The 15,499-nt window shown below is 37.1% G+C and overlaps 1 protein-coding gene across 1 annotated transcript in view; it reads right to left on the reverse strand.

Moving 5' to 3' along the window:
- Positions 1-15,499, reverse strand: part of nrde2 (NRDE-2, necessary for RNA interference, domain containing) — a 55,818-nt gene that overhangs the window by 6,071 nt on the left and 34,248 nt on the right. Inside the window, exons 9-13 of the mRNA XM_028821323.2 lie at positions 14,742-14,920; positions 8,526-8,912; positions 3,475-4,406; positions 3,162-3,300; positions 2,311-2,382 (exon numbers count right to left, since the gene is read on the reverse strand). Coding sequence (XP_028677156.2) covers positions 2,311-2,382; positions 3,162-3,300; positions 3,475-4,406; positions 8,526-8,912; positions 14,742-14,920 — 1,709 coding nt within the window. The remainder of the gene's footprint in view (positions 1-2,310; positions 2,383-3,161; positions 3,301-3,474; positions 4,407-8,525; positions 8,913-14,741; positions 14,921-15,499) is intronic.

Raw genomic sequence — 15,499 nt, forward strand, 5'->3', positions numbered from 1 at the left:
AGAACTGGTATGTATGTTTCTGAATAAACTGTCAGAAACAGAATCCATGAGGGTGGCATGAGGGCCTAATGTCTTCTAGTGGGACCTGTGCTCATAGCCCACCACTATGCAACTCGATAGACATTTGCCAGAGAATACTGCTATTGGCAGCTCTGCAACTGACACCCCATTCTCTTCACAGATGAGAGCAGGTTCATACTGAGTACATGTGACAGACGTGAAACAGTCTGGAGACACCATAGTGAACGTTATGTAGCCTGCAACATCATCCAGCAAGACTGGTTTGGTGGTGGGTCAGTAACGGTCTGAGCAGGCATATCGAGGTTTGCAAAGATGTCCATGTGCTAGGCAACAGCACCCTGACTGCCGTTAGGTGCCGGGATGAAATCCTCAGAGCCTGTATCAGACCTCATGCTGGCGTAGTGGGCCCAGGGTTCCTAATGGTGCAAGACAAAGCCCAGCCTCATGTGGCCAAAGTGTGTGGGAAGTTCCTGAATGAAAAAGGCATTGATGCCGTTGACTGGCCTTCATGTTCCCCAGACCTGAATCCAATTGAGAACCTCAGGGACGTTATGTATCGGTGCGTTCAACACTGCCAGAAAGTGCCATTGACTGTCCAGGAGTTCACAGATACCCTGATCCAGGTCAGATACGTGATCTGTGCTCTCTGGGACTTCCAACAGACCTGGAACTACTTCCACTGGGCAATTCCCTGGAACCAGAAGTACTCCCAGGTCCAAAATAAAAGGAACCACCTGCCACATCCGGGAGAGTCAGAATCGGGAGGAAGGAGGACAACAAAGCCCACCTGGAGATGTGGAGGAAAGGGAAGACAAGAGGAATTGTGTGTTTCGAAGAGTCATTTATTTGAACCCGGAACTTGTGATTGTGTAGTGGTGTCTGAGGTTTGGGAGGCTACAGCCCTCTCGACAAGTCACATCATGCCTCTTCTTCATGTCTCTGCAAGGATTTGTGTCCAAAGACATGCCTTTAGCATCTGTGTGTCAACCCACTTTTCTTTATTGTAGTAGCTCCAGAACTCAACTGAGTACAAGGTAAGATCAAGCACTTGAAGAAACGGTGGTCAACTGAACAGTTAATTCACATAAGCATGCATTTACTCTTAGAAGACAAAACATTCTTAACTACCATTTACCCTAATATACAAATAAGTATGAGAAGGATATAGAAATTCCACAGAGACAGTGACCATGATGAAAATCAACCCCTGGGTTCAGGGAATGTTAAGGTGGCAAGGTTAACAACTCCGTTAGGTTAAATAGTGACTTTACTTTGCCTCAGTGTGAATGTGTCCTGTTCAGGGTCATTACTCTTCATTTGCTTATCATGACTCTGATCAACAGTAGCTCACTGTGTTACTGCAGAGAATAAGTGGGTTCAGAAAATGAATGGATCTTTGTCATTTATTGTTTTTGCTTGCACCCTGCAATATCTCCTAAGCTATATTTTAGAAAATAATTACATTTCTGTATCTTTTTCTCTCAGTAACAAGAGGTTTTAATTACAAATACTACACATTGTTATCAATACTTTGCTAAAATAAATGTACTCTTGCATTGTGTGGCAAACTTTTTGTTTTGGGTGATTGAATCTAATTAAGTTGTAAAGTAAATATAGAAAAACAGTAAATACCATCTGTTTGTGACAAACTATATCATAGCAAACAATGTATTTAATACAAGACTACACTCTGGAGAGGACTCTGACATATGAATGTGGGAAATTTAGCACATCCAGCCAATCAAATCATCATCTGTTTTCTGCTTGAAGATGGGTTCAAGGCATCAGTTCTCTCATTCTTGTTCTACCTGTTTCCAGCAGAGTGACACACTACCTGTCTTATGTGCTTTATTATAAAGTCTCTTCTCTTAATGAGTGAACATTTGATCACTGACATTTTAGCCAGAATTTTACCTAGTTGTCAGATAGTGTATGGTCAAACTTAGGAACTGCAAACAAGTAAAGCAGTTGCACTATTTTAATGCCAAATCCATTAATGCTTAATCCACGTCACTTTTGCTATTTTTATAAACTTGATTTTAAGCCATCAACAACTTCTTTAATGCTCATTTTTAAATATCATACTTTTGATATGTTTTTCAGTTGCCATGGTTTACTACATTTATTGGTATATTTTTCAGTTATTTCAATGTTACTTCCTACAGTGGCAAAGGAGAATGAATTAAAGTACCTTGAACCCAGAAAAAGTTATTAATGCATATAAAAATCAACTTGTTCAAACACATATGGGACCATGAGCTACAATTCTGAATTAAAGATAATGCTTACCTTTGTCCAGGGGCAGCTTTGCAGAGCTCTGTAAAATACACCCCTGCTTCTCTCTTTATTACCTTGCACTACCTGTTAATTTGAAGGAAAAAAAAAAAAAGAATTCTGAATTAGAAAAAATGTCCATTATCCCTGACTTCAACAGTTTTTATATCTAAAAGCAAATGTGGCATGTGAAAATGAACCTTTTCATATATTCCTGTTGATCTACATTGGGTGAAATGATCTATTTTTGCCCAAATGTACTTACAGTAGGTTGAAATAGCAATACTGCAAATGCAAGTACAGTATCCAGTGAACAAGTATGTCTACTTAACAGACTCACCCTGAAACTTATTTATAAAAAATGTACTAAGTAAGTGCTTAATACGAATCTGGGAGGAATACTGTTCGTAACAATAACAGTAAAAATGACCAAAGGACCTTCAGAGTTTATAAGTATGTTCTTCATTATATAGTTTGTGAGTTTCTTACTTTATTTTTTTTTTTAAACTTGGCTCACAGGTGTACCAGATTAAAGTTCATAGTAAATAAATTCTATTGCCTGAAAGCTGAAATAAATTTAAAAACCTACTTAAAATATGGAACATGAAAAATGAAGCAGAGTGAAGAACATGTGGTATTTTGCCAATGTAAAAGAATGGCATCTGTCGGTCGGAGGCATATATTCTTTACTTTTCTATAAAGCAGTTCAAAAATTCTCCTGACTAACATGTTATTGTTGTAAGAATGATGTGATCTGCCTTAGAGTAAATACTAAGTTTGTCTGTTTAAAGCAACTTTATTTGAAAAAAAAAAAACAAAAAAACAAACAACATTCAAGGGAAAGTTGTTGAGTTGTTGTCTCCTACCATGAAGGAAAGGTACATTCTCCACATCAAGGGGCAGTGCGCACCATTCTCACTACAAACAGCATGTTCAAACAGCACTCTTATTCTATTGCTCAGCCCATTTTCTGGAACGGTTAAGTAAATGACACTATCACCAACCCTGAGAAGAAAAACACAGTGTAAGACTAGATTAAAGTATTCACCTTGTAAAAATGAGTAATAATTAGTAATATTTTGAAGTTTATTAAATGCTACAACTGTCTAAAATACAACATATTTAAGTAAACAACATTAGCTATATTTACTTCTTTATAATTAAAATTCCTTATTTTACCTTTGCACGTGATCAATCATTTCTTTTCTCTTTTGCTCTGCAAAGACAGCAAAGAGGCAGGGTGTAATATATTTTGTGTTTTTTGCCACATTATCAAAAAACCTCCTGGATCTGCTTGCATTGTGGTACTTATTTTCAACCTCTACATACAACTTCCAGAGTCTGTGATTTCCAGGAAACAATTTCAAAGCATCTATGAGCATTTCTCGAAGAGTTTTTAATGGGAAATTGCTGATCTTCATATGGTATCTTAGATGTAAGGCACGCATCAATGTGAGCTTTTCCATCTCGTTGGGTTGAGTCCATTTGTTGGGTGAGATTTCTACACTTAGCTGACTGGGAACATGTGATAGAACTTCTAAAGCATGTTCAAAGATTTTATCAGATGCTTCCAGACCCACTGTTATATACTGAAACAAAGCAAAGCAACCAATTAAGCTGGTGAGCGTGTCAGGTCTAAAATCAGACGAAGAAGTAGATGTGTTCTGGGAACTAATATTTGTCAAAATACTGAGAACAGCATGCTCATAAACCTTTCGAGCTTTAAGGATTGCAACAGGAGCAACTTGACCACTGTAGGTTACATAGGGACCACCATCTGTTAACTTGGTTAAAATATGAAGTGCCTGGCTAGTGACTCCAACAACATCACCTTCTGATGCTTCCACTTCTAACTGAGCATATAATAAGCACAGACTACACAAATCTGTGTCCTCAAGACCCAGACTTATTGCCACTGTAACTGATGTATCAAAGACTTTGCGCGCCTCTTCTTTATTGCCAAGTAACCATTCCAAATGAGCATATTCCTTCCAAAGAGCCAAGTTATTCCGATTTTCAGATTCCTTTAGTAGGTTTTTTGCTAGTTTTTTACTTTTTTTCCCCTGAGATTTTAATTGCTTCTTATTTTGCTTCTGACGATGCTGAATTACCTGAATAATATAAAACAAAGGAAAATATTAAATACCATCAAGAATGGCATTGACAAAGCTCTGTACAGTTTCATAAATAAAAAAAAAAAAATCAGTGAGTTCAAAATTTAGAAAAACAAAACATAAAAAACACACTGTGCTGTATATCAATGCATCCATTCGTTTTCTGAATCTCCTTTTTCCATTTCAAGATCACAGAGAACCCAAAGCTTGTCTCAGCAGCACAGGGAATAAGTCAGGAAAACCCATCACATCACCATTACACACTACAATTTCAAGCATACTACCTCACCATCATTAGAGTTTCTTATTTACCCAATATACATGTTGACAGAAAGAGAAGAAACCTGAACATCTGGAGAAAAAAACTATGTGGACAGAGTAAGAGTGGGCTTGCTACACACAGAGGATGAATAAGAAAATCTAATTCAGATCAACAGGAAGGACAGAAATGTTAAACCCGGAGTATAACAGTGTGTATTTGTCCTGGGTATATTCAGGCATTGTTCTTGTGACACAAAATGTTTTAACACATTTTGGGGGAAAAACAAATCTGTTTTTCTATTTACACTTTAATTTCATATATACACTAGGGGGTTCACCCCCTGCTCCCTTTGCTCGCCAACCCTCCTGGCCTGTGGTACGCGCCAGCCACTTCGCGTCTCTGCCACTCAAATTGTGAAGAGGTGGGCTGAACACATCCCAAGGAGACGCGGTCGCTGCTCCGAAACCCCCTCTTAAATGGTGATACAGTTTTTTTTTTACCTCCTCTTTGCTCGATCTGCTGTGCCGCATGATCTGCATCTTGCGCGCCGCTTCCAACATTTAAAAGCCTGTACAGCAGCTATCCTACTCTTTGTCTTTTATTTCTGGCCCTGGGCGTGGTTAAATCTCTTGGCACAAAGTCTTGTCTCGCGGGACGTAAGCTCTTTTTTTTTTTTTTAGGTTATAATATAAACACGGAATAAGAATCTGAAAATCTTACAACATCACATTAAAGTTCGATAAATCTGAAAAGAATGATACCAAACATATATATGTAGGTTTTAAAGTAAGCCGATTTAAAGCGTGACAAAAAATGTGACATGAAAATGTCACATAAAATCGTTGCACTTTTAGGCTTAGGATTTTATATGTATAGAGTAGATTATTAACCACTTGCATTTCAAAAAATTATTTTGTATCTGTTTTCTAGTAAGTTTAATAATTTGTGGACTACAAAAATATTATGGTAGATAACTAAAAATGTCTGCTGCATGTAACTTACCAACCAATAATAACAAAAGACACTGGTACTTTTTTTTTTTTTAATACAAACTCTGTGCAGCTGCAAACAATACCTAACATTTTGAGGATGTGCAGTACATAGAATAACTGAATATTCTGAGCCTCATTGCAGTTTTAATGAGGGGAAAGGAGCAACATGGTGAGAATGCTATTCTTGTAGATTTAACTGATAGTGAGCCTCAAAATGCCTCCTAATCCTAATGCCTCCAAAAAAGGACTGTACAGATATGGGTGATGATACAATCTCTGTGTGTAAATGGGACATTTTCCCAGCTTGACTGTAGACATAGTTTTCTGTAGCCTTTCTGAAGGGTTGTTTCGCAATGCTGTATACCAGTGTTTCCCAAACTCGGTCCTGGGGACCCCCTGTGGCTGCAGGTTTTTGTTCCAACCGGATTCCTAATCAGTGACAACACCTGATAGCACTGATCTCATTTAATTAGCTGTTTTTTTTTTTCTTTTATTCGACATTCAGAAAAGCACAGCAGCATGATTTTTACATTTATAAGACATTTAGAAATATTTCTGCTTTTGCTATAGATTTAAATGCTTAACTCTGTTTTGTTGATTTCATTACACTTTGCCCTTTCTCTTTGCAGTTTTTCCCCCTTCGCTGTATCTTAATAATGACAATTTAAAACGAGCAGATCAGACACCCAGGCAAACAACACTGAATAATCAAAGGCTGCAACTACTTTAGCGTCAGACCCACTAATTAGTAAATAATGGATTCAGAACACCTGGAAAAGTAGAATGAAAAATCAAGATGAAGATACTGTTAAAAAGAAAAAAATACATTATTCCTATATAACTGCTTGGTACATTTTAATATTTTTTTTTAGCAAACTTAGTTTTCTAACTTCTATGTTGTTCCCTAAACACAGAACTTGGGAAATATCAGTTCACTTAATTAGCCCAGGAGTTCAATTAAAAACAGAAGCTGGTTGTAACAAAAACCTGCAGCCACAGGGGGTCCCCAGGACCGAGTTTGGGAAACACTGCTGTATACTGATTCCACTCTTTTTTGGACTAAGTGAAACATTCAGCTTGTTCATATTTCCCTATGTGCTTTCGCACACTTCTAGCTGCAAATATATTGTACCAGCTTTTTCAAATAACCTTAATAATTCAAAAGTGGAATTTAATGGACAATAAAGTCCCATACATATATTTACTAAGAAATGAGCAGGGAAGCAGAAAATAGAAACAGATTTGTCCCGGATCTTCCTGAAAGACTGTAAAAGCGAACAAGACTCATAGGCAAGAAAAGATACGTGTTGTGTAACATTTTAGTACATTTGGAGACTTAACTTTTGAAGGTTGGAGCATTTTTTAATTTTCTAGTCACTTCATCAAAAAGTTAGTGATCATATTTTGTTTATCAACTATTTTTGTAACAAGTCATATTTGAAAACGACGATGATAAGTTTAAATATCCATCCATCCATCCATTATCCAATCCATTATATCATAACTACAGGGTCACAGGGGTCTGCTGGAGCCAATCCCAGCCAACACATGGCGCAAGGCAGGGAACAAACCCCGGGCAGGGTGCCAGCCCACCACAGGGCGCGCGCGCGCGCGCACACACACACACACACACACACACACACACACACACACACTAGGGCCAATTTAGAATTGCCAATGCATCTAACCTGCATGTCTTTGGACTGTGGGAAGAAACCGGAGCACCTGTAGGAAACCCACGCAGACACGGGGAGAACAAGCAAATTCCATGCAGGGAGGACCCAGGAAGCGAACCTAGGTCTCCTTACTGCGAGGCAGCAGCGTTACCCACTGCGCTACCGTGCCACCCAGTTTAAATATCATGTAGATGAAAACAAAGCCCAAATAGGTTTGTGGGGGTTTAAACACTGCAAGCAGATTTCAAGTCAAGTAATGAAATAATTGTATCAATTGATGCCCTGCTGTTAGTTGGTTGTGGAAGGTCTTATTTAGTTCATATTTCTTAAACATAAAATAAAAAAAATACTTTAGTTTTAAAATCTCTGTTGAAGTCACAAGTAGGCTGCATCCACTGTGCTTTGCTAATAAATTATAGTGTCAGAGAAATATTTTATCATTATAATGTGCAGATAATGCAGCCTTGAGGTTTTTTTCAGTGCAACAGAAATCCTGAGAACACATTTATTCACTGAATACACAACGTGCTACCAAACATGGCTAGGGAGCTCTCTTGATCCTTTATTTATTTATGGATAATTTAAGTTGCTTGTATTTTTTTTTTTTTACTTTTAGAGTCATAATATGAAACTTGCTAGCTACGATTTAAAGAGCTGGAAAATTGAGCTGCTATGACTGAGATTAATGCAGCCGCATGCGGCAATTCAACAGGCAGCATATCAAGCAGAAGCCTTTGAAGCCAATAAAAACTCTGCATACATACAGTGCTTTGTTATCAAGACTGGCTATTGCATGAGTAAATGATGAAAATATATAAAATATAAAAGTTGCATAAACATTTCTAAAAGGAAATTTGAAACAGTAAATAAAAAATCCATAATTTAAGTCATAAAAAATATTTATTTTAAGGCAGATGAAACTGAAATCTCACTGAAGCTTTTAAATCGGAGCTTCTAAAATTTCAGAAGTTGTACATATTTAAGATTTCTAAAAGAAACATCAACATTCTTTGAAGGAATCTTTTTTTTCTTATGTGGACAGACGTGACAATGACAGCATATGCTTCACATCATATTTAAACGCACCTAAAAAACTGATCTCAAACACAAAGAGATTACAGCTATTTTCTTCCCATGGTTAAATATTCAATGATTTGTCTATAAATTCTGAGTAAAAATAACATACCTTGTATTTCTCATATTGCAGCCAATAAAGAGACAAAAGTGACTTCTCCTTCTTAGGAAACAAGGGGAGAACTTGGAGTAAAACATTATGAACAAACTGCTCTCCAAATTTATGGTGAATGATTTCTTGTTTTACACTGTTAAATGTATATATGTGTCCAACACACCCAATGCCATTACACTGTGTTTCCATAGAAGTCAAAGGACTGTTTTCCTCCAGTCCACAGCCAACTGCCGACATCTCATCCAACAGTATACTCCAGTATGGACTGCAAAAATTAGAGCCCACTGGAAGGCCCATGAACTGCAAAAAGGAAGTTACCATCTGAAAAACAAGGTCTGGTTTTGATATCCTTATCATCGAAGGTCCAATGTCATCAAACAAAACCTGTAAAAATAGAAAAGCCATTTAAATGTTTAAATTAAACATGCAATATCCCAAAACTAGACACAATTTCAAAACACTCTGCTGCATTACTGTCAAAACATATCAGCGAAGTGGAGAATATGTTTAGGCAATAGGATAGAGCTATTGCTTTAAAAAAAAAACAAAAAAAAACAGTAACTCCACTGGACTTAATGTTGTCAATAACATGAGTTATCATAATTAAAAGAAATATTTTTCTTTTTTTTCTTCTTTGTTTTTTGAGGGTGCACATTTTTTTTTTTTTATCATAACGCTATCTGCTTATGATTCTCACTCAGAATGCTTTAAAGTTCTTGCATAACTAAGGAGGGCTATAGCAAATACTCTCTGTCAAGATCAATTTTTTTTTATCCCTGAATATGACATTAACCTGGTCATGGGTATTACAACTAAGCAGTACAAACAAAAGCAAAATAAAAATATACAGTAATACAAACAGAAAACGCCACCTTTTCTGCCAAGATTATTTTTGGCATATAATTTAGATTTGGCTGTGAGGACTTTCCACATATCACATCTTTGCCAACTCAACAATATAATCATGGCAAATTGTACACTCATTTTCTACATGAGCATGTTAACTTAAATATAGAAAATATTCTAAAAGACAAAAACATACCCAGGATTGGTGACAACCATTGCAGAGCAAACTCAAACACATACCAATAACTCACTCATGCAACTCATGTGGTGTTATTACTCAACCCAATATATTGTATATGCCTTTAACACACTGGATGAAACAGCAGTAGCACTAATGTATAAAAACACAAACACACATACAAATGCATTAAGAGCTCTAAAGAAAGCAGTATAATTTAAAAGTAGCAAAAGTGGGAAGTGTGTAAGAACAGGCACGCTAGGCATCCCTTTACTATTCTGATGCATTATCATGGAGAAACTGGAGCAGACTCAAGACAGAAGTACTTAAGCCAAGAATGCAGAGAAATAGAATAATCAGTAGTTAAACTCAGGAAATTAATTTCAGAATATTTTAAAAGATTAGCATTACTAGTCACAAGGTATTTAATTAACTGAAACAGACTGTCTCTATATATTTCAGACTATGAGTTATATACATATAAGCTTTATATGTCAGACTAGTGCTGGGCAGTATACTGGTTCATACCAAAAAACATTTTTTATTTTTGTTATGATATGGATTTTTCTTATACTGCAACACCGGTTTAAATTACCTAAACAACGTTCGGAACGTGGTGCAGCGGGAAACTGTTCAAGTGGGGACCTTTTTCACTGCTAATCACAGAGGTGTTGCGCGGGGGCTCTTTTTCCACTGCTACACCGCTAGATAGGTAGTGGTAGTGTAGGTATTACGTGGTGAAAATGGACAGAGAACATTCCGAAACTGAAGCTGTAGCTGACGATAAAGTTGAACATGATAACACAGAAAAACTTTTGCTGAAAAAAAGGAGTCATGTCCGTTGCCTGGAGATACTTTGGTTTTAAAAGGTCGGATGTGGACCATTATGTTCAAATGTGTAAATATTGTTTCTATATTACTGGATAATACTGCAAGCTAAGTTGTACTTGTTTTATTTGTTTTCAATACAGTGTAATGTACCTGGGTACTGTGTAATAGTGTGACGACATGTTGACTTTATTCTCGACACTTATGACGAGAATAAAGTCGACATGTTGACTTTATTCTCAATATTTCTACTTTATTCTCGCCATTTATGTCAAGATTAAAGTCGACATGTTGATTTTATTCTCGTAAAAACTTCATCGTAAAATGAATATTTAATTTACTAGATTTTCTCAAACCCCGTCATAAGTTATATAGCACATTAAATGCTTTGTGTTAAGTGTTCCCCGAGTCATGTTAAATCGGTACGTGCTTCTTAAACTGACTTCCTCTTGTACTGAGGAGGCGTCAGCAGCGATCGCCGCACAGAATACATTCACTTCATGATATTCCTGCTCTCTGAACATTTAGAATACTAAGATAAATACTTGATATAATTTTCATGATGAAATGCATTAAAGCATGTATTAATCATGTGGGGGCACGGTGGCATGGAGGTTGCACTGCTGCCTTGTAGCAAGGGTGTCTCGGGTGTACCCTGCCTTGAATTTGCATGTTTTTCTGGTGGGTTTACTCGGTGTGCTTCAGTTTCCTTTCAAAGTCATGTAGGATGTGGGGTTTTGTTATGCTATATTGACCCTGCTAGTGTATGTTTTGCTCGTATTCACCCTGCGATGCGCTGGCGACTCGTTCAGGATTTGCTCCTGCCTCGCACACAATGCTTGCTGGGATGGGTGCAACCCTGAATGGATGGCATAATTAAACATGTACAGTGGTGTGAAAAACTATTTGCCCCCTTCCTGATTTCTTATTCTTTTGCATGTTTGTCACACAAAATGTTTCTGATCATCAAACACATTTAACCATTAGTCAAATATAACACAAGTAAACACAAAATGCAGTTTGTAAATGGTGGTTTTTATTATTTAGGGAGAAAAAAAAAAATCCAAACCTACATGGCCCTGTGTGAAAAAGTAATTGCCCCCTGAACCTAATAACTGGTTGGGCCACCCTTAGCAGCAATAACTGCAATCAAGCGTTTGCGATAACTTGCAATGAGTCTTTTACAGCGCTCTGGAGGAATTTTGGCCCACTCATCTTTGCAAAATTGTTGTAATTCAGCTTTATTTGAGGGTTTTCTAGCATGAACCGCCTTTTTAAGGTCATGCCATAGCATCTCAATTGGATTCAGGTCAGGACTTTGACTAGGCCACTCCAAAGTCTTCATTTTGTTTTTCTTCAGCCATTCAGAGGTGGATTTGCTGGTGTATTTTGGGTCATTGTCCTGTTGCAGCACCCAAGATCGCTTCAGCTTGAGTTGACGAACAGATGGCCGGACATTCTCCTTCAGGATTTTTTGGTAGACAGTAGAATTCATGGTTCCATCTATCACAGCAAGCCTTCCAGGTCCTGAAGCAGCAAAACAACCCCAGACCATCACACTACCACCACCATATTTTACTGTTGGTATGATGTTCTTTTTCTGAAATGCTGTGTTCCTTTTACGCCAGATGTAACGGGACATTTGCCTTCCAAAAAGTTCAACTTTTGACTCATCAGTCCACAAGGTATTTTCCTAAAAGTCTTGGCAATCATTGAGATGTTTCTTAGCAAAATTGAGACGAGCCCTAATGTTCTTTTTGCTTAACAGTGGTTTGCGTCTTGGAAATCTGCCATGCAGGCCGTTTTTGCCCAGTCTCTTTCTTATGGTGGAGTCGTGAACACTGACCTTAATTGAGGCAAGTGAGGCCTGCAGTTCTTTAGACGTTGTCCTGGGGTCTTTTGTGACCTCTCGGATGAGTCGTCTCTGCGCTCTTGGGGTAATTTTGGTCGGCCGGCCACTCCTGGGAAGGTTCACCACTGTTCCATGTTTTTGCCATTTGTGGATAATGGCTCTCACTGTGGTTCGCTGGAGTCCCAAAGCTTTAGAAATGGCTTTATAACCTTTACCAGACTGATAGATCTCAATTACTTCTGTTTTCATTTGTTCCTGAATTGCTTTGGATCTTGGCATGATGTCTAGCTTTTGAGGTGCTTTTGGTCTACTTCTCTGAGTCAGGCAGCTCCTATTTAAGTGATTTCTTGATTGAAACAGGTGTGGCAGTAATCAGGCCTGGGGGTGGCTACGGAAATTGAACTCAGGTGTGATACACCACAGTTAGGTTATTTTTTAACAAGGGGGCAATTACTTTTTCACACAGGGCCATGTAGGTTTGGATTTTTTTTTCTCCCTAAATAATAAAAACCACCATTTACAAACTGCATTTTGTGTTTACTTGTGTTATATTTGATTAATGGTTAAATGTGTTTGATGATCAGAAACATTTTGTGTGACAAACATGCAAAAGAATAAGAAATCAGGAAGGGGGCAAATAGTTTTTCACACCACTGTATAACGAAGATATTTTTCAAGTTCTGAACACTAGGTGTGCTAAGTTTATAACTAGTTTTAATTTCACAAAGACGTTTATTGTGTGGTGATTGGTTATGTGGAGAAAGAAAAAGGAAGGATGGGAACTGGGGTTTTGGTACATCAGACAGAGACAGCACGCGTGCAATAAAGAAAGCCCACTCAGAAGAACATCCACTGAATTCTGTGTTCGTGTCTCCGACCACCAGATCACAAACACTACATTTACACAATATTTAAGTTAAACCTGTGCGATACCCATTCATACATCCAGTTTTTTGGAGCCTCGTCACACCTGCCATAAAGTTCTCTACACTGAACATACACCTGGGGACCCCTTACTGCGAGGGAGCAGCACTACCGCCTCACTACCGTGCATGTTTAATACCTGCTTTAATGCATTTCATCATGAAAATGATATCAAGTATTTATCTTAGCATTCTAAATGTTCAGAGAGCAGGAATATCATGAAGTGAATGGATTCTGTGCGGTGATCGCTGCCGGCGCCTCCTCTTAGTGCGGAGGAAGTCCGTTTAAGAAGCGTAGTGATTAACAACTGGGTCGGGGAACACTTAACACAAAGCATTTAATGTGCTGCATTAACTTATGACAGGGTTTGAGAAAATCTAGTGAATTAAACATTGATTTTAGAATGAAGTTTAGTTTACGACATTCTACTTTAATTATAAAATAAACTATGAGAATAAAGTGGAAATGTCGACTTTAATCTCGATATAAGCATCAAAATTAAAGTGGAAATGTCGAGAATAAAGTCAACATGTCGACTTTATTCTCGACATATAGTTTGTTTTTTTCTTCCCTGTGTCCATAATTTTTTTTTCACCATGGTCCTAATACGATTCCTTAGGGCTATACCACAAATAGCATTATAAATGCAAGTTGCAGTTTTATTATTAATGTATATAGCTTAGCTTGAAGCAAGATCCATATTAATGCAATTTGCCTAAATGATGGTTCAGTTGGTAAAGATGTCCTCACCAAGTTGCACTTGTTTTATTTTATTTTACTTTGGTGAATACTGTGTAATGCACCTGGGCTTAAAGTCTTCAAGTAATAGTGCAACAATCAGTAATAAAACTATTATTTATTTTATTGTTATTATTTATTACTTTAAATATTATGCAGTTTAATGATGGTAAAGTTGTTAAAAAGTAATGTGTCAGTGGACAGAGATTGTTAACATTAACAGAAAGTGTAGTTGGTTTACAAAAAATATTTACTATTTATTCCTTTTCTAAGACATGTTCAGTGCAATACAACTTTTGACAAGCACCTCTGGATATTTTACTAAGTCTAAATGACTCTTTGGATGGTTGAAAATATGTTGTCAAAATTATAGTTTAAGTTTTTGCTAAATTTGTTCAATAAAAAGGTTCTATATTTTGACTGCATCTGTCATGCAACGTGATTCCTTCTCTTCATTAGTGCCACCCCCTTGAAAACTATCACTTTATGGGGCCATGCAAACCTGTATTAATACTTGTGTGCACATTAAAATGTTTTTTTTTTGTACAATACTCATAACAGTGGAATAGGTTATTCTTAGCCAGTCTACTGCAGTAATTGCAGTGGAAAATGTGGTTAACATCCACTCATGCATGGGAAAAAAAATACAGTCGAATACTGTGAAACCGGGATAATTTAGAAAAATACTGTGATATAGAATTTTGGTCATACTGCCCACCCCTATGTCAGACTAAAAAGTGCTTTAGAATGTGTTTGTTTCTTCACAAGGCAGTTATATTTCATCTATATATTAACCATACTACTAGATAAATAAGCATGTATAAGGGCTCTAAGAGTAAATACTTGCTTGTCTTTCAGGGTCCTCACAATCCTCTTCAGTCTGTCCCTTTGATTTATCAGGTTTCCATGGCAACCAATGTTTCACTTCACGTGAACATTCCACATTAAGCCAGATTTTCCACTTTGGCCATGTTTTATCTTTTAGTTCATTATCATCATCTTCATCACCACTAGCATCTTCATCAGCTACAGTTATCACATAATTGGAGAAAAACAGAAGAAATACAAATTATGAATATGCTTAATAAAATAAATCCTCTATAATCTCTAGCACTAAACAGCCAGTCAGACCATACAGAACGGACCAAATACTGGCAAACATATTAAAGAAAGTTGTACTGTCACAAAGTTTTGTAAGTTTAGATCAAAAGCAATATACACTGAATCATGCTTTCCTTTAATTTATTCCATGCAGCACTGATATTTACAGGCAGAAAAAATTATGTGGCCCATGCAGTGAACTGAACTTTTTAAGTACTATATAGATAAGATCAGGTGAAAAGAAATAATATAGTGAACTATATGTACAATGTCCACCTCTGTGTTCTGTCCATAGGGGATCTCTTTACTGAGATTTTTGCTTTTACTTCTGTTGTATTCCTTTAAATATTTGTGAAGTGCTCCAAGCATTTGAAAAGGGCTATATAAATAAAATGTACTATCATTACTATTATTACTACAACAAAGTACCATGAGTTCAGATTTGATTACCGGCCTGGTCAGCGTCTTTATGGAGTGTGCATGTTCTCCCTATGTGTATGTTGA

Source organism: Erpetoichthys calabaricus, chromosome 16 (genome assembly GCF_900747795.2).
Source record: "Erpetoichthys calabaricus chromosome 16, fErpCal1.3, whole genome shotgun sequence".
NCBI classification, from domain to species: Eukaryota; Metazoa; Chordata; class Cladistia; order Polypteriformes; family Polypteridae; genus Erpetoichthys; species Erpetoichthys calabaricus.